Raw genomic sequence first — 14,840 nt, 5'->3', positions numbered from 1 at the left:
CTCTGCCATCCCTGCAGCAGTCCCACAGCGTATTTCACCCACCCAGCTGCTAGACAAAGAATCAGAGCAGAAGCCCTCTCCCAGACTCGAGAAATGGCCCCTGGTTCCCAGACTGAGCTCTGCTGGGACACTGCTGTGCTAGCAGAGGAGGAGAGCAGGACACTGGGGCCATGCTAGCTGAGCCTGCTGACAGTCTGGCTGCGGGTGGCAGCTGAGTCAGGGCCCACTACTGCTGTGGTGCACTCTATCCTTGGCCCAATGCTGTTGCCAAAACAAATTCCCAGTGGATTTCCTACTAGAGTTTAGCTTTTACCAGGCAGGTTTGTACTGCAGGTTATAGAATGGAAACCACCTCAGAGGTCTCTGTCTCAGAGCAGAGTCCCAGATTCAGTTCAAACCCACTGCTCCTTTCATTTTCTCCTCAGAGCCACCCAAAGAATAGCAGTGTCAAGGTTATGCTGATTCCCTTTCTAGATTGCCTGCTGGCTGCACACTTCTGGGGGGTCAAGTCTGATGGAGCATTTCCCATTTTGTACTATGGATTTCAGAATCCATCCTGAAAGCACTCCTATAACACTAAATCCTCTTGGGGTGAGCAGCCTTCATGGCAACTTGTTTGTATTGTTGTGTAGGTCTGGGTAAATACGGAGGAAATAAAATGGACACAATGTATTTAATTGAACATTTGTTTGATTTTTTTTTTTTTTGAAGGATCAGTTGAAAATCTGTGTTACTCTGTATTTAATAGAGTGGTAACTTTTAAATGTATCACATGTTGTGAATACCGCACAAAGTTTTTTTAAATTCTGTCACAATCTCTTAAATAATATTTTCCTTTCCACATAAACAAAACATCAGATCATTATCTTTGTGAAACAGAGGCAGTGGTGTTTGCCAAATATAATTTGTGAGCTATTTGGCAGAATATGCAACTGTAAACCGATTCTATCATTATGACTGTAACGTCTTACCAACAGTCAAGAGACCCTGGGAACAAGAAAAAAGTGGTTCTCAAGTTCTTCTGGCATGATATAATTGTATATTTGTAGAGTCCAACCAAATAAATTATATGCTACAGGGTACTTTTAAAAAAGGAAAAGGATTTTGTGGTTTTATTTTAATTGAGGCACTGTATACTTGAGATGACCACAAGGTTTCCAATAATTGTCAGTCTCTGTTCAGAAGTCTACAATCCAGTATTTATCAGGGTTAAATGGTGAATATATTTACATTACAGTGATATTTACATATCAGCAATTTTTTATTCTGTTTAGCTCTGGGTAACTCAAAATGCATTAAAAAAGATGTATTTATATATAGACACACACACACACACACACACACACATGTTCTTTGGCTATAATTTTTAAAAGACCAAGCTCACTGTTTCAGCATTCACATTTTGGATATGCAGTAACCGGATTTTCAAAACTCATAATATTCAGTAGCTCTCAGTCAAATTTCTAGTAGTTGCTAATGACTTTTGGAAAGTGAATTCTTTCCCTGTAAAGCTGGAAGACCCTTTTCAGCAATTCTCTTGATAAATCTATGAGACTGAAGTGAGTACTTTTATCAAGTACATTCTGGATTTCTTCATGGAATGAACAAAGTCTCCATAAAAGTTGTGATTTTTAAGTGTTTTTCTCCGTAAGAGCTCATTCCTAGTATGAAGGGAGAGTAGGGTGCTGTGTCTAACTAAATGAAACCCTCCAGGCTTGTTTGCCTGTAACGTTGGAAATCTGGCCACTAAGCTTGGGTCTCCATTAACTATGTTTAGCTTTTGCCAGTGCCATATATTATCATTACATATTATTTGGTGCCTACAGGCTTTGGTCATGAGCCAGGATCCTGTAGGTCAGATGCTATAAAAGCACAGCACAAACTGACAGTCCTTTCCCTACATGCAGCTTTTGTACGAGAAAATATAAAACAACTTTTGTCCTCATGCATGAACAGCATGCACCATTATTGGTCATCCCATCCTGCCTCATCCAAGGCACAAATAAATGTGCTGCCTAACCTACATGGACAGGTAACACAACTTCTCACACAAAATTGCAACTGCAAGGACTGACTGTGCTCTGACTGAATTCAAGAGCAGCTTGTATTCCCACTTCTGAACGTGCTTTAGGAGCCCAAGACTGAAACAAAAGCCCAAGATCTAAAAGGAAATAACAGTGTACGAGGCAAGCTAACCTGTAAGAGTCCCATGCTGTTTGGGCCAGATTCTTCAAGGAAGTCATGTAGAAGGCCTGCACTCCCAGAACTCCTATTTCTACAGTCAAATAGGGGGAAGATCCCCCCTTTTCTTCAGGTTTGCTAGGCTGTCACACTCAGGGCAGCACCAGCTGTTGTGCTCCTCAATCTAACCCTGTCCTATCCATTGATTCACATTTACTAAATTCAGAGGGGTATGTGGAAGCAGAAAATCTGTCTCTGCCCGTCTTTTAGGTTGGGGGCAGGTGGATAATCAAAGTCAGAAATCAAGCATTTCATTAAATCCAATGAACTGGGCAATGCTGAGCGAGGCAGTCTGTTTCTCTGTGCTGGAGGCTGCAGAGGAGATGCCAGGACCTGAGCTCATGCTCTGTGGATGCAGGCCTTGGTTCCCTCTGCATGGGAGGCTGTGGGCAGGGTCCTGGGGTGTCCCAGTTCCTTCCCAGCTTGTCCAGAGCGAGCTGCAGGGTTAATACAAAGCGTGCCTTTAGTTACAGCTTAAATACAGCTTCTCTCCTCCCCATCCAAGGGAGCCTGATCTCAGCTGAGGTCTAGAGACAGTAATGCACGACAAAGAGCACCAAAGTTACTAACATTTGTTCTTTCCACTTTTCTTCAAAGATGTGTGGCGCTTTCTTGTCAGGCTTGTTAGCAGAGAAGTTCAACATACTAGAAAAGCAAACAAAAAGCCTCAACTTCACAGGAAACTGCTTAAAATCCCTCTGAAACCATGCTTCATTAAATGTCTTCTGTGTTGTTGCATAAGTGACTTTTTAAAAAATTTCTCTCAGTGGTTTCCACAGTTCTGTGCATGGGTGCCATCCCAATTTAATGACCTAGAATTATGTCTAATTGCTATTCTATCCTCCTTTCCCACACCATGTGGGGCAAGGAACTTTTCTCATGACACCAGTGCCTTAGGTTGGTTTTTTTTTTATATTGTCATTTTCACTCATATTCTTTTATGTCCTGATCCAAGGCCTCTTAAAATGAATCTGTTCCATACCATGGAAAGAGAAAGACTTGGAACATCTCACAGTGAGAACACAGGTCCCCAAAGGATAGAGTTTCCTCAAGCTGATTAGACATCTGCAAAGCAAGTGCCATCCAAATGAGGTGTCTAGACTCCTTGCATTCAGTAAGGGATCAGAGATTTCCCAGGCACAGGAGGCATGATTCTGAATGTTTGACACAGGTTAAATAAATCACACCCTAGAAATACCTGGGTTTTTCCCCTTTATTGTCTTATAAAAGGGTGAAGATGGATAACCATAACACAAGCACATACCCCAAAACAGTTCTAGTATCTGAAGGAAGCTATGGCAAAAGGAAGTATCAGAGGCAGAGGTGGATAGAAAGAAGCAGAAGGCTGTAGTGAAAAGCACAACTAAGCTGTCATGTAGCTCAAACATTCCACATCAGCCATTAGGGAAAAAGTCTGTGTGTGTGTGTGTGTGTGTGAGTGTTAGAGCAGCCTAGTTTACCTGCATCTCAGTAAGCAGTTCAGAAAACTTTTCCAGGTTCTGAGCTGAAACACTTGCTCTGCCAAAGCATAATCCTAGAGTTGTGATTTTTGGCAATGGGAGTTTTTCTATTTTGACAAATATAAACTGTCACATTTAGTTCCTATGTGAAAAGCAAGAGCTCACGACAATATGAACCTCTTCTTTATTTTTGACACCACGCACTGCATTCCACACAATTCCACTGAAAAAGCACCAGCCCTGCCACCTGACTCCTTGCCTGCCAGGCTCCTGGAGCTGCTGAATCCACGTCTCCTGGCCCCACATCCAGCTGCGGCTTTCCCTTGACACTGGCACGGCAAAGCCAAGGGACTTGTCTTGTTATATCTCCGGTGCCCCTGGGAGAGAAGCGGTCCCCTGTGCATGTCCTCTCCCCAAGGGTCTGGTACCTGGAGATGTGGGATGAAAGAAAAGAAAGAAAGTGTGGAAAGGCACCCCAGGGCCTCAGGGACAGTCCAGAAAAATTTGATTTGTTACCCGGCGTGCAACAAGCCAGTAATTACACACCTGAAAGAGAAATCGCTTATTCTCTCTACAGCTCCCTGAAAGGAGCCTGTACCCGGGTGAGGGTCGGCCTTTTCACCATGGTGACAAGTGACAGGGCGTGGTTTTAAGTTGCGCCAGCAGAGGTTTAGGTTGGACATTAGGAGGAATTTCTTCACAGGAAGGGTGATTTGACACTGGAATGGGCTGCCCAGGGAGGTGGCAGAGTCACCCTCCCCGAGGTGTTTAAGGAGAGGCTGGACGTGGCACTCGGTGCCATGGTCTGCTTGACAAGGTGGTGTTCGCTCACGGGTTGGACTCGATGGCCTCAGAGCTCTTTTCCAACCTCACTGATTCTCTGATTAATTTCACAGTGCACAAGCTCAGGTGCTGGGTGGCGTCCCACAAGCCCGGCGCGCCGACTATCACAATTTTTTCCTGCGTATACACTTTGGCCAACAGAGGCATTAGCGTTCCCCGGCACAGTGTATTGTCAGCGCTAATCACGGTGCTCGCCGCCCCTCGGCGCCCCCCCGCCATGGCGCCCGGCACCGCCCTGACGTCACTTCCCGGGGCCGGGTTCGCCCCTGCCGGCCGCGCTCCCCATGGCGGCGGCAGCGGCGGCAGCGGGGGCTGGCGGGGCGGGCGGCGGCGGCGCCTCGGCGGCGCTGGGCGACGGCGGCGCCATCGACTACTCGGTGCACGAGGCGTGGAACGAGGCCACCAACGTGTACCTGCTGGTGGTGCTGGCCAGCCTCGCCCTCCTCGTCTACGCGCGGCGGTGAGAGGCGGCCCGGGCGGGGCGGGGCGGGGGCTCCCGCGGGGCCCGCACGTGGAGGGGCGCCCGCCCTCAGCGCCGCGCCCTCACCGCCGTGCCCTCATCGCCGTGCCCCACTCCCTCCTGCTGCAGGAACAAGAGGAGGATCATGCGCATCTTCACCCTGCCCCCGGCCGCCGAGACGCCGCCCGAGCCCAACTTCTACGACAGCATGAAGAAGATCCGCCTGCGGCAGCAGCTGGAGATGTACTCCATCGGTAAGTCGGAGGGAAACGGGGATCCCCCGGGCCTGAGGGCTGCTGGGGGCCGTGCCTAAAGGGGCGGCCTGGAGGCTGGTGCAGCGGGAACGCCCCCGGTGCTGTGGCGCCCTGTGAGGAGCGGGGGCTCGGCCGCAGCCGGGGCCGCAGGACTGCTGCGTGAGGAAGTGCGGAGAGAGGGAGCGGCTGTGCAATCGTCCTAAAGCAAATGTCAAAACGATTCCTATGTTACACTTTGAAGGAGCTAGGAAGGTCTGGATGTTGTGAAAATGTGGGCGGACTTGTAAAAGTTGAGAGGACTGTGGAATGATGAGTAAGACAACCACATAAATTGAAAATTAATTAGAATTTTACTGTACCAACAAGTGTTGCTGCTCGGATCTCAATGCTGAAGGTCAGGATGGAGGCAGGAAAGAGCCCCAAGCCTGTGATATTCCAGTGGTCCAATTCAGAGAAACACAACCTTGCTTCACACCTGCCGTACATGTATGCCTAGAGGAAATACCGCAAAAAACCCCTTAGTGATCTGAAACCACCTTTTAAATGCAAAGACTTGATATAAAGATTCTTACATCAGGCCATTGCATTCTGTAGGAACAAAATTGGATGTTCTTCCTACAGTGGAATGCGTGCTGGCATTTGCTGATGGTGTTTGTACCACTGCACACAGCTCTTTGATCTCCCTTTGCCTTGCTAACCAGATTAATTTTGAAGTCAGTGTAATTGTTAGCTTGTGGCTTGTATATTGTGGAGGAGGTGAGAAATGTGCCACATCAGCCTTGTGACTGTTGAGCTGTTCACGTCATCAGTAATAAAACTTCTGAAGCCATAGCCTTTAATTTTATTTATTTTTATTTTAATAAAAGGACCTGAATGGAATCATAGTTCTCTGCCATTGATTCACTGACATTTTGCTATGACTCTACTGTTCAGCATTTATAAGGTGAAGTTCCACATGGTGACTGAAACTTCCCCTTGTGTGGCTGAAATGAGGTTCTCTGATGTTACGTCTGTTTCTTGATTATTGTCATAGTTACATGAATATATATAAACATAAATATGTACATATATATACATGTATGTAATAAATAATACAATAATAGTAATAATAATATAAAATAAATTGTATAATCAGTGTTGATTGGTGTTTCTTTTTTTCAGCAAGGAAGTATGAACAGCAGCAGCAGCAGCCACCAAAACAGACTGAAAGCGTACAGCTCTCAGTGGAATGAAGCCCACAGTTCTGTAGGAACTCAGGACATATATCCAGTGCTGATTTTAAGAGTCAATGTGGAGCTATTTTCAATGCTTTTTAATTGACACACAGCTGAAGGCAAGGGGGAAAGGGAGGGGACTGTCCCTAAAAGTTTGTTCTTAGTCGCTTTTCTCTGAGCCCTCGTGCGGTAAAGCGAGTGCCCACTGGAACATTCAGCATGAAAGTACCCAGCACAGGGCAGACCTGCTCAGAGGAACACGAGGGCAGGGAAGTGCAGTCTTAGCAATGTCTGAAACTATTTCTCTCTGCTAGCACCTTGGAAATCAGCTCCTACCTTCTCTGGCAACAGCACCCTGGAGAAAGCGAGGCAGTACCTGTCTGCCTGGAAAGCCTTGTGTTCCTTGGTGATGGTTGTTGAATTTGCTGAATGCAGTCAGTAAGTGTGACTGAAGGCACTGTGGCCGTACTGCCTGGTGAAGGTGAAGCTCTGAGAGCCCAGAGTGTCAGGTGGTAGTGTGGAAAAGTTCTGCTCTCTGTTTATTTGGGAGTTGTGTATGCAATACTGTGAACCTTTCCTGGAGAAACTTTGAGACATACACAGTGAACTACACATCCAGAAGACACTTAAAGCCACTACTCTAATGTTAATAGCAAAGGTGGTTAGCTTAATTCACTCAAATTGCTGTAAAGAATGGGTCTGTCTGTAAAAATCAGTATAAGCAGGTCATAGCTTGTCCAAAAGAGACTTCACACTGCAGTTACTTTTTCTTTCTAGGTAAATCTCAAAATCAGTTAATTGAAAGGATTCTGCAGAAATTACTTTTTAATAAAAGCATCTAATCATGAAAACTATTTGAAGATGTATCATGCTGTAATTCCTAAGGTTACACAAGGTGAGTTGGCCGAATGATGAACAACCAGCACAGCGCTGGGTGTTTATGTCCAGAGGTTCTCACCTGTTTTGCTCTGAAATCTATTAAGCCCTGGAGCAGTGGTGAGCACCACTGCGGTTACATTTGGATATTAAGAAACTTGGCTTTGAGCACCAAAATTTTACTATATTGAAGTGATCTGTACTTCAGTGTCTGTAGGGACTGTAAAACGTCACCCGGGCGGAACTGACAGTGGCAGAAGGTTTGCCCCATGGAAAGGCTCCTTTGGGTGAAGGGTGGCTCCCTGTGACAGCTTCCTTGCTGTAAGGAACCGCGGAAAACAGCGGGGTCGCTGCGCGGGGCCGAGGGCTGGCGGGCGCGGGGAGCGGGGAGGGCGCGGAGCCCCGGGGCGGCCGGAGCCGCGTCCTCCCCACGTTACTGTGCCCCTGTGATGACCCCGCTCCGCAGCGCGTCCCCGTCACGGCGGGGTTTACGAGGCACAGAGATCCACGCCCAGCAGAGCTCCCCGGGCGCAGGGGAAATCTCCGGTCCGCATCCCCCTCCACCTCCCGGAAACCTCGCCGTTTCCCCTTGGCGCGACCTCACTTCCTCCCGCGCTTCCGTCTCCGGGACGCGCCGGCTCCCGCTGCTGCCGCCGCCACCGCCGCTGCTGCTGCTCGGAGGCCGGAGGCGCCCGCCGGGCGGTGAGTGGGGCCGCGCCGCCCGAGCCCCCGCCGCCCCCCGCGCCCGTCCGCGCCGAGGGGAGGGCAAGGGCGCCTCGCCGGGGGCCGTGGCGAGGTGGGAAGGGGCCGCCCGAGGAGAAAGCACGGTCGGGGGCGGGGAAGGGGTGTCCGAGTCCCGCTCCATTCCCGCGGGAGGGCTTGGTGCCGCCGCCGGGCCGGCACCGCCGTCCTCCGCGGGAGCGCTCCGCTCCGTCCTCCGCGGGAGCGCTCCCCGCGTGTCCCGTGCCCGGGTTCGCGCCGCGGCGATGTCCCGGCACGGGGGCTCGTGGCGGTCGGGACAGCTGAGCCGTCCCTCCTTCCCACCGGCCCTGCCCACCCGGCGGGCAGGCAGGGAACGGAGCCTTCCCAATGGCGCATCTCGGCCGGCGCCGCAGCCCGCCGCAGCCCCGGTGCGGCTCCGCTCGCTTCAGTGGAGCGGCGTGGCGGAGAATGAACCCGCGCCCTGCCGCTTTCCCGGCACAGCCTCCTTTCGAGCTGCAGATAATCAGTTCACGGTTTGCCTCTCAGCTCAGCTGAAAGCAACGTGAAGGGCTTCGAAATCTGGAGCAGCGTGCGGCTTCGTTTGTAATCATGGACCTGGGGCGGTGGCAGGAGCATCTCAGACTTACTTGTCCAGAACAAAAGGCTTGTAAGGAGAAGTAGCAAAAGCAAAAGGTTTTCTAGGGCCCGTGCCTTTTGCCTGTGCTAGGGTGTTCGAAGTGTGCTGCTTGAGCCATGAGCGAAGGGCAGCGTGGTTTGCTTTCCCGGCAAGTGCAGCCACGGGAGTTCTGTCCCGGTGAAACTATACCCTGTTCTGCAGGGGGGTTTATGTTTTCAGCTGTACAGTACAAGTATGTGTTGGGACAGAAGGTGTAGTCAGCTTTTGAAATTTTACTTCAAATATCTGCACTGATTTTTACCTGTTAATTCATGATTCCAAAAAAGCAAAGGCAGATAGGGTAGAGAGACAATAGATTTTTTTATGCATCCATTTTCAGTAGTCAGGCTTATAGGCATGCACAGGAGCAGATTCTCAGACTCTCATGGAACTTAGTTAATGCAGAACTTTGGATGTGCTGGATGGGGAAAGTTATGACCTAACAAAAAATTGGGCCAAAGTTATCTTCAGTTACATTTATTTTTGAGAATGCTGTACAGAGGGAACTGTTTCTAGCTTCCCCAATAATGCTTTAAAAGCTATTACGCTGTGTAGATTGAGTGGTGTCTGATCACATGAAGCATGTGAGGAAAGGCTTTCTAAGCAGTTAAAACTTTACATCTGTAAGATACTGCAGAAAATCATTAACAAGTTGCTCTCAATTATAACTCCAAGATTTTTGAGAGTCTGACCACTCTGTTGTCTCCATGTGAGCTGCTGAATGTCAGATCTTTGTAAACGCATTCTTCAGATGGCATTACAACCATACCTCTATAATCTTATGTGAAAACTATAATCTTCTGTTAAGTGGTGGAAAAGTCATCTCTCTCCTCGTAACCCAAAATGTGGCTGGCTAGGTTTTTTACTCAGCACTGCACACATCAAAGGATTTTGATACAGCTCTATAAGTTCTGTGACAAGGCTCAAGAGGGTCTTAAATATTTAAGCTATGAGTATGTCTGTGTTTAAAGAGGACGTTTTAAACTCTGAAGGCCTTGTAGTGAAAATTTCCTCCCTTGTGCCACGAGCATTTCGAGTTTCAGTCCAGTGTTACATGCCCGGATAGTATGAGCTGGTATGTGCAAGCCGAGCCCAGAGGAGAACGTGTCTTGCAGCAGCTGCCATGATGCCTTATAGCCAGCCACAGGATTTAGGAATTTCAGCAGAGTGATGTGTGATTGGTCCTAAACTTGCCCTCAAACTTTCCTTCCAAAACTGCCTGACCCATTGTTAAGGCCCGCAGAGGAAGCCTTTGCTGTACCACTAGTACTAATGATGCCGGTAGAAACTCTGAGAATGGAGAGAAGATCGCAGTGCTTTTGTCTGAGGACAGTTTGAAGGGAAGCTTCTTCAGTGCAATGCAAAATTATTAATTATGAATATTCTAACCAGTGATGAATCTTTCTGTAATTTATGTTTTGCATATATGATTAAGCAGCATTGGCCAAAAGCCTGGTGACAGCACAGGGCTCTGGAATGTTTTCCTGTTGCCTGGGCAGTTTATTCATGTTAGCTTACTTCCGTGAGCTTTAATCGCTCCTTTTAAAGTCTTCCTGAACTCAGGAGTGCCCATGCTATTGAGCAAGCTGAAATTACACACGCTGCAGGGAGCAAGGTGGGGATGTTGCAACTTAACATCTCTTTTGGAGGAATTGAAAAGATTTTGTCCCAGCCCTAATTTCTGCATTAAAGAAATTGAAAATTGTCATTGCGTGCCTTCTTCAACAGGGAAGCAGTGCATTGTTAGAAAACGTGTTATTAAATCCATGATGTCTTCGGCCTGTTATGCCTAAAGAGCAACAGCAATTGGAGGAGGCTTGCTGACAAAGGGGAGTCTTCAGTCGTGGTTGCTTATGCTCCAGATCAGAAGCAGTGATCAAAAGGCGTTCCCTTTCCCCTCCAAACAATTAAACTGTGCTTTAGTCATGGTGAGGAGCCTGGGTGTTGTTTATTAACGTAGTCATGCAAACGAAAGGCAGCACTCGGTCCTGTCCTTGAGACAGGGGTGCCGCTGAGGAGCAGAAGGTTTCAGTGCCTCAGGCCCTCGAGAATGGAGGTAAGAGCCTTCACTTTGCAGCCCCGCATCTGTTGTGGCATAAGAGTTAAGGGCTATGATCCAGATTTTTGTAGTCTAACAAGCTCCACCAGAAGCTGGCATTGCCCGGGTCGAGAGGCCTCCCTGCTGGCTGAGGGAGAGGTACAGAGGATGACCAGAGGTACTGACTGCTGGCAGAGCAGCCCCGAGCCAGCACAAACGTCTCCTGAGAAATCTGACATCAGGGAGTGGAAACCAGTGCTGCTTCTTCTGTAACAGAAGGCAAGAAGGGAAGAAAAAAAAAAAGACACATGTACTCTTTGGAGCAAAAGGATCATGATTTTTTTAGGCAGAAAAATAGAAAAATCCTGCCTTAATTACTTTTTTCCTCAAGTCTCTGATAAAAAATGGCTGATAAAACTTCGCAGTGCTCAGCTGTCTTTGTGAAATTTGTGTTTGCGTTGAAAAGACTAAGAACCTTTTTAAGAATGAAGGTGCTTTGCCTTATTTTTGAAAGGAATGCCTAAGCTTTGGGTGTTACTTTAATAAAAATAATTCCTGATCTTTTTATGGAATATATAAACTCTGGGCGTTACTTTAATAAAAATAACTTCAAACTCCAAGATTAACAGAATTGCTAAAAGGAATTAGTTCTCAATATGAAAAACAATAAACTAACTTTGGAATTTCTGAACCAAGCCCTCAAAGGCAATTTGTGGCAAAACTCCAGGAAAAAAAGCCTCATTTTTATAAAATTATATCTAGGCACTGTTTCAAAAAGTGATTCTCTCCTTGCAAATGCCTAGGAATGAGGTATTTTAAGAGAATTTGGTTTAATTTTAATCTAGCAGTGAAATAAATTAATCTTGAAAAGGGGCTGTTCAGATTTGGGGTTTACTGAAACTGTAGTCTGAGAAAATACTTCACATTTGCATATCTGAAGAAGAACTTAGATCCTGAGTCTGTGAAGGAGTAGTCCCCTTCAGTTTCTGCCAGGCTGTCAGACCTGCTGGAACTGGTTTTGGATATCCATGATGTATAAAATGCACAGGTGGATCTACAGCTTGCTCCTGAGAAAGACCATGGTTTGATAAGATGGTAGCAACATTTGTCATTTTCGTAATGGAGTAGAACAGGTATTTTGAAAAGACTCAGCCAACAGGAGGGCTGTATTACTTTCCAAAATATCCTCTGGATCATCTTGGAAACATGGTTTGTAATATGCTCTTGAGTGACAGCGAAGGGTGCGAGGCGTGAATTCCTGAGCAGGGAAGATGTATGTGGGTTGTGCAATGGGAGACTCCATGTGATGTCGTTATTTATGGCGCTTCTCTCAGATGTCTTTCTGGGACTCAGACAGCTGCTGTGAACTTTACCCAGCACTGAGCACTAGGTATGTTTGAGTGACTATTTTGCTGTTGCTTGGATCATGGTGATAAGCAGTACAGAGCCAGGTTCTGTGACATTGGTTGAAAGAACAGAGCAGAATTTGTACTGGTTGATGAAAACCTTGCAAAGGGGAAAAAAAATGAGATTATCATCTTCCATAGCTTTGGTTGGTGAACATCAGGGAGTGGTAGTTGAAGGCAGCCCATTTCTTTCTGCTGTAATATGGAAGCAAGGGTGGACTGACAGAAGAGGGAGAGTTGCTTTTTCTTTTCAGATAGAGGAAAAGGTGCAGGTTTTTCCCTCTTACCTCTTTTCTTCATGACTGTGTTGTTAAATGGCAGCAACCATTGTTTGCAGGAACTTTTCATTGCTTTAGTAAAGAGCTGTGGGTTGTCATGCGTTTTGATATGTGGCAGTGCTGTTGTTAAACAGATCCAAATCTACAGTCAGATAAGGCTCGGAATAATTGATGTTTTTAGCTCAGCTAAATAACTGGGCTCACATGATCTGTAAGTGGCCAGCAGGTTTTTTCTTAGGCAAAGTATGTACTGCTTGTATTGTACATTTATTTAAAGCTAATTTTATCACAACAGATTCAGAATTCTAGCAACCAAAAATACCTGACTTGAGTCTGTTAAAAAAGTCTCCTTACCCAAAGTCTGCTTCTGTGTGTGACAAACAGAAAATATCACTTCTTTTTGACTTCAAAGTCAGTAATGACCCCAAAGTGGTGAAAGCATTGCACTCTGTGCCTCTGAGATTACTTTTGCCACTGCTGATGGGAGAATTGTTCTGTATCATTATTGTCTTCCCTTTCAACCTCAGCACATTCTGGAAGGCCAAGGGCAAACCGCTCGCTGGCTGATCCGAGGCCCTGGCGGTGCTGGTATGGCAGTGCTCTGAGCCTTGTGGCTTGGACCACTCTTTCAGCATTGCCTAAGACATTGTACAAGTACCCAGCTCAGTATATTGTCTTTACACATGTGAGACTGAAGGACAGGAAAACGTTTGTGGCCTCTTGCAAAGAAACGGTCAAGATCCTTGCTCTGAAACAGAGTTTCTAATACCTCTGTAGCTATTAAACAGCACGAAGAGGTCTTTGAGAAATACATGAAAGGACAATTTTACTGCCATTATGAGACCTGTCACTTTATTGACTAATCAGTCTCTGATACTCAAATAGAGAAAAAAGTTGCAAGTGTTTGGATTATTTAATGAGGTAACTGTTGACAAAGTGGGGCCTTTTACCAGTTCTGTTAGTGCTATTTTGATCATTAAAGAACTTCATTTGTTTCTGAACCATAAGCTGGAACAGGCTTTTTCTCTCACCCCCTTGCTTGCCTGAAGGTTGTTCCAAAGAGAGTTGAAACAGTATAATTTTCATTTTGGTTGAGGCAAAGAAGTATTCTCTTACCATAACTCACCAGTTCCAATCCCATAATCACAACATTTGTGGTCAAACAGTGATGACTGTGTGGTATTTCTCACAGATGCTGTAAAAACTCTGTCATCTCCTTGGGAGGCCATCTTCCCATGAGATACCAGCCTTTCTCTCTTTCTTTCCTGAAGGCTTTCGGACTGAGAACCTGTGGCCTGGAGTCCAAAGTTTTAGCTTCAAAGGCTTGGAGAAGAAAATGCAGCCCAAGTAATGACTGAAAGCAGGTTTTGGGGAGACATGAGGATCCAGAACTTCAAGTGTGCTTTAAGAGTCTCCCTTTCTTGTCTGCTGCTTGCATATATATATATTTTTTCCCCACCAAGCTTTTGTTGAATGAAGGTGTGGCTTTATACGTTGATGCATACATTGTGTGAGCAGAAACAGCAGAGAGCACTGGAGCTTTAATAAGTACTTGGCACAATAATCATGATGAATGTGCCATGAGCTCATCCATAAGGAACTAAAGTAGCAACACAGGCTAAAGTTATTGCACAGGGGAACCTGCAGCCCACAAGAACATCAGCCAAGAGCAAAATAGGATTGGTGTTGCATGGTTTGGCCCTGTTATTCTTTGTTCAGGTATGGAGATGAGAGGGCAGTTCTTTGCTCAGAGAGGTTCCTGTACAGCCCTCTGTTCTAAGTAAATGTATCAGAATCTTGAAGGAGGGTTTCAAAGTGCACAACATAGAGCAAAACATCTTGCTTATAAGAGTGGCATCCCTGGAGTGGAAAACGACATGAAAGTGAGCTTGCAAGCTCTAGAAGAAGGGAGAGCCTGCTGAAATCTTGGTGCAACTGCCAACTTTCCTGCAGATCCCAGAAGTGTAGCTTGAATGTTGCTAGATGTCTAATAGAAGTTGCTCAGTAGTTTCCTTGAAGATCCTCAGATTGTGTCCTGTCACAGGGCATAGTGTGGCATGGAAATTTATGGTGCAAGGCAGGCTGGAGCTCTTGGAAGGGGAACAGAGGTGGTTAATGGTTATAGTAGTTCCCATAGTGCAAGAACAAAGGGATATTTAAATGACATTAGGCATAAATACACACCACACAATATTACTGAGAGCAAAAGTTTACTCGGATTCCAAGCAGACTTGGGCATTTATATGTATAATGACAATGTCCAGAGTTGCTGTAAATGGGATTAAAAATAAATTAAGCACATAAACCTTCATCCTTATTGATGAGGTCAGGAAGGAATTTCCCTTTTGGGGGAATTACATCATTGCTCACTACCTGAACTGTTCTACCTTCT

At 46.4% G+C, this 14,840-nt stretch overlaps 2 protein-coding genes across 3 annotated transcripts in view; both read left to right on the top strand.

Annotated features, from left to right (window-relative positions):
* Positions 1–4,828: 4,828 nt before the first annotated feature.
* On the top strand, positions 4,829–7,326 carry SMIM19 (small integral membrane protein 19). The gene is made up of 3 exons (XM_063156498.1): positions 4,829–5,004; positions 5,134–5,258; positions 6,420–7,326. The coding sequence occupies exons 1-3, from the start codon at positions 4,829–4,831 to the stop codon at positions 6,488–6,490; spliced, it is 372 nt and encodes a 123-aa protein (XP_063012568.1). The 3' UTR covers positions 6,491–7,326.
* A 504-nt stretch (positions 7,327–7,830) lies between these two features.
* The window catches only part of SLC20A2 (solute carrier family 20 member 2), a 56,880-nt gene continuing 49,870 nt past the window's right edge, over positions 7,831–14,840 (top strand). The window contains exon 1 of one of the 2 annotated variants that reach the window (XM_063156493.1): positions 7,831–8,050. The gene's annotated coding sequence lies outside the window, so the exon portion shown is untranslated. Of the gene's footprint in view, positions 8,051–10,763; positions 10,783–14,840 lie in introns of those variants that run through there. The other variant, XM_063156495.1, reaches the window with a different exon arrangement.

Source organism: Melospiza melodia, chromosome 5 (assembly GCF_035770615.1).
Source record: "Melospiza melodia melodia isolate bMelMel2 chromosome 5, bMelMel2.pri, whole genome shotgun sequence".
Taxonomy (NCBI): Eukaryota; Metazoa; Chordata; class Aves; order Passeriformes; family Passerellidae; genus Melospiza; species Melospiza melodia.
This window is presented reverse-complemented; position numbering and strand designations above follow the sequence as displayed.

What these genes read in the sequence shown, in the direction of transcription:
- SMIM19 (XM_063156498.1), top strand. Translation starts at nt 4,829, where the DNA reads ATGGCGGCGGCAGCGGCGGCAGCGGGGGCTGGCGGGGCGGGCGGCGGC. An exon ending in CTCCTCGTCTACGCGCGGCG is followed by an intron (nt 5,005 to 5,133) that starts GTGAGAGGCGGC and finishes CTCCTGCTGCAG; the next exon opens with GAACAAGAGGAGGATCATGC. An exon ending in GCTGGAGATGTACTCCATCG is followed by an intron (nt 5,259 to 6,419) that starts GTAAGTCGGAGG and finishes TCTTTTTTTCAG; the next exon opens with CAAGGAAGTATGAACAGCAG.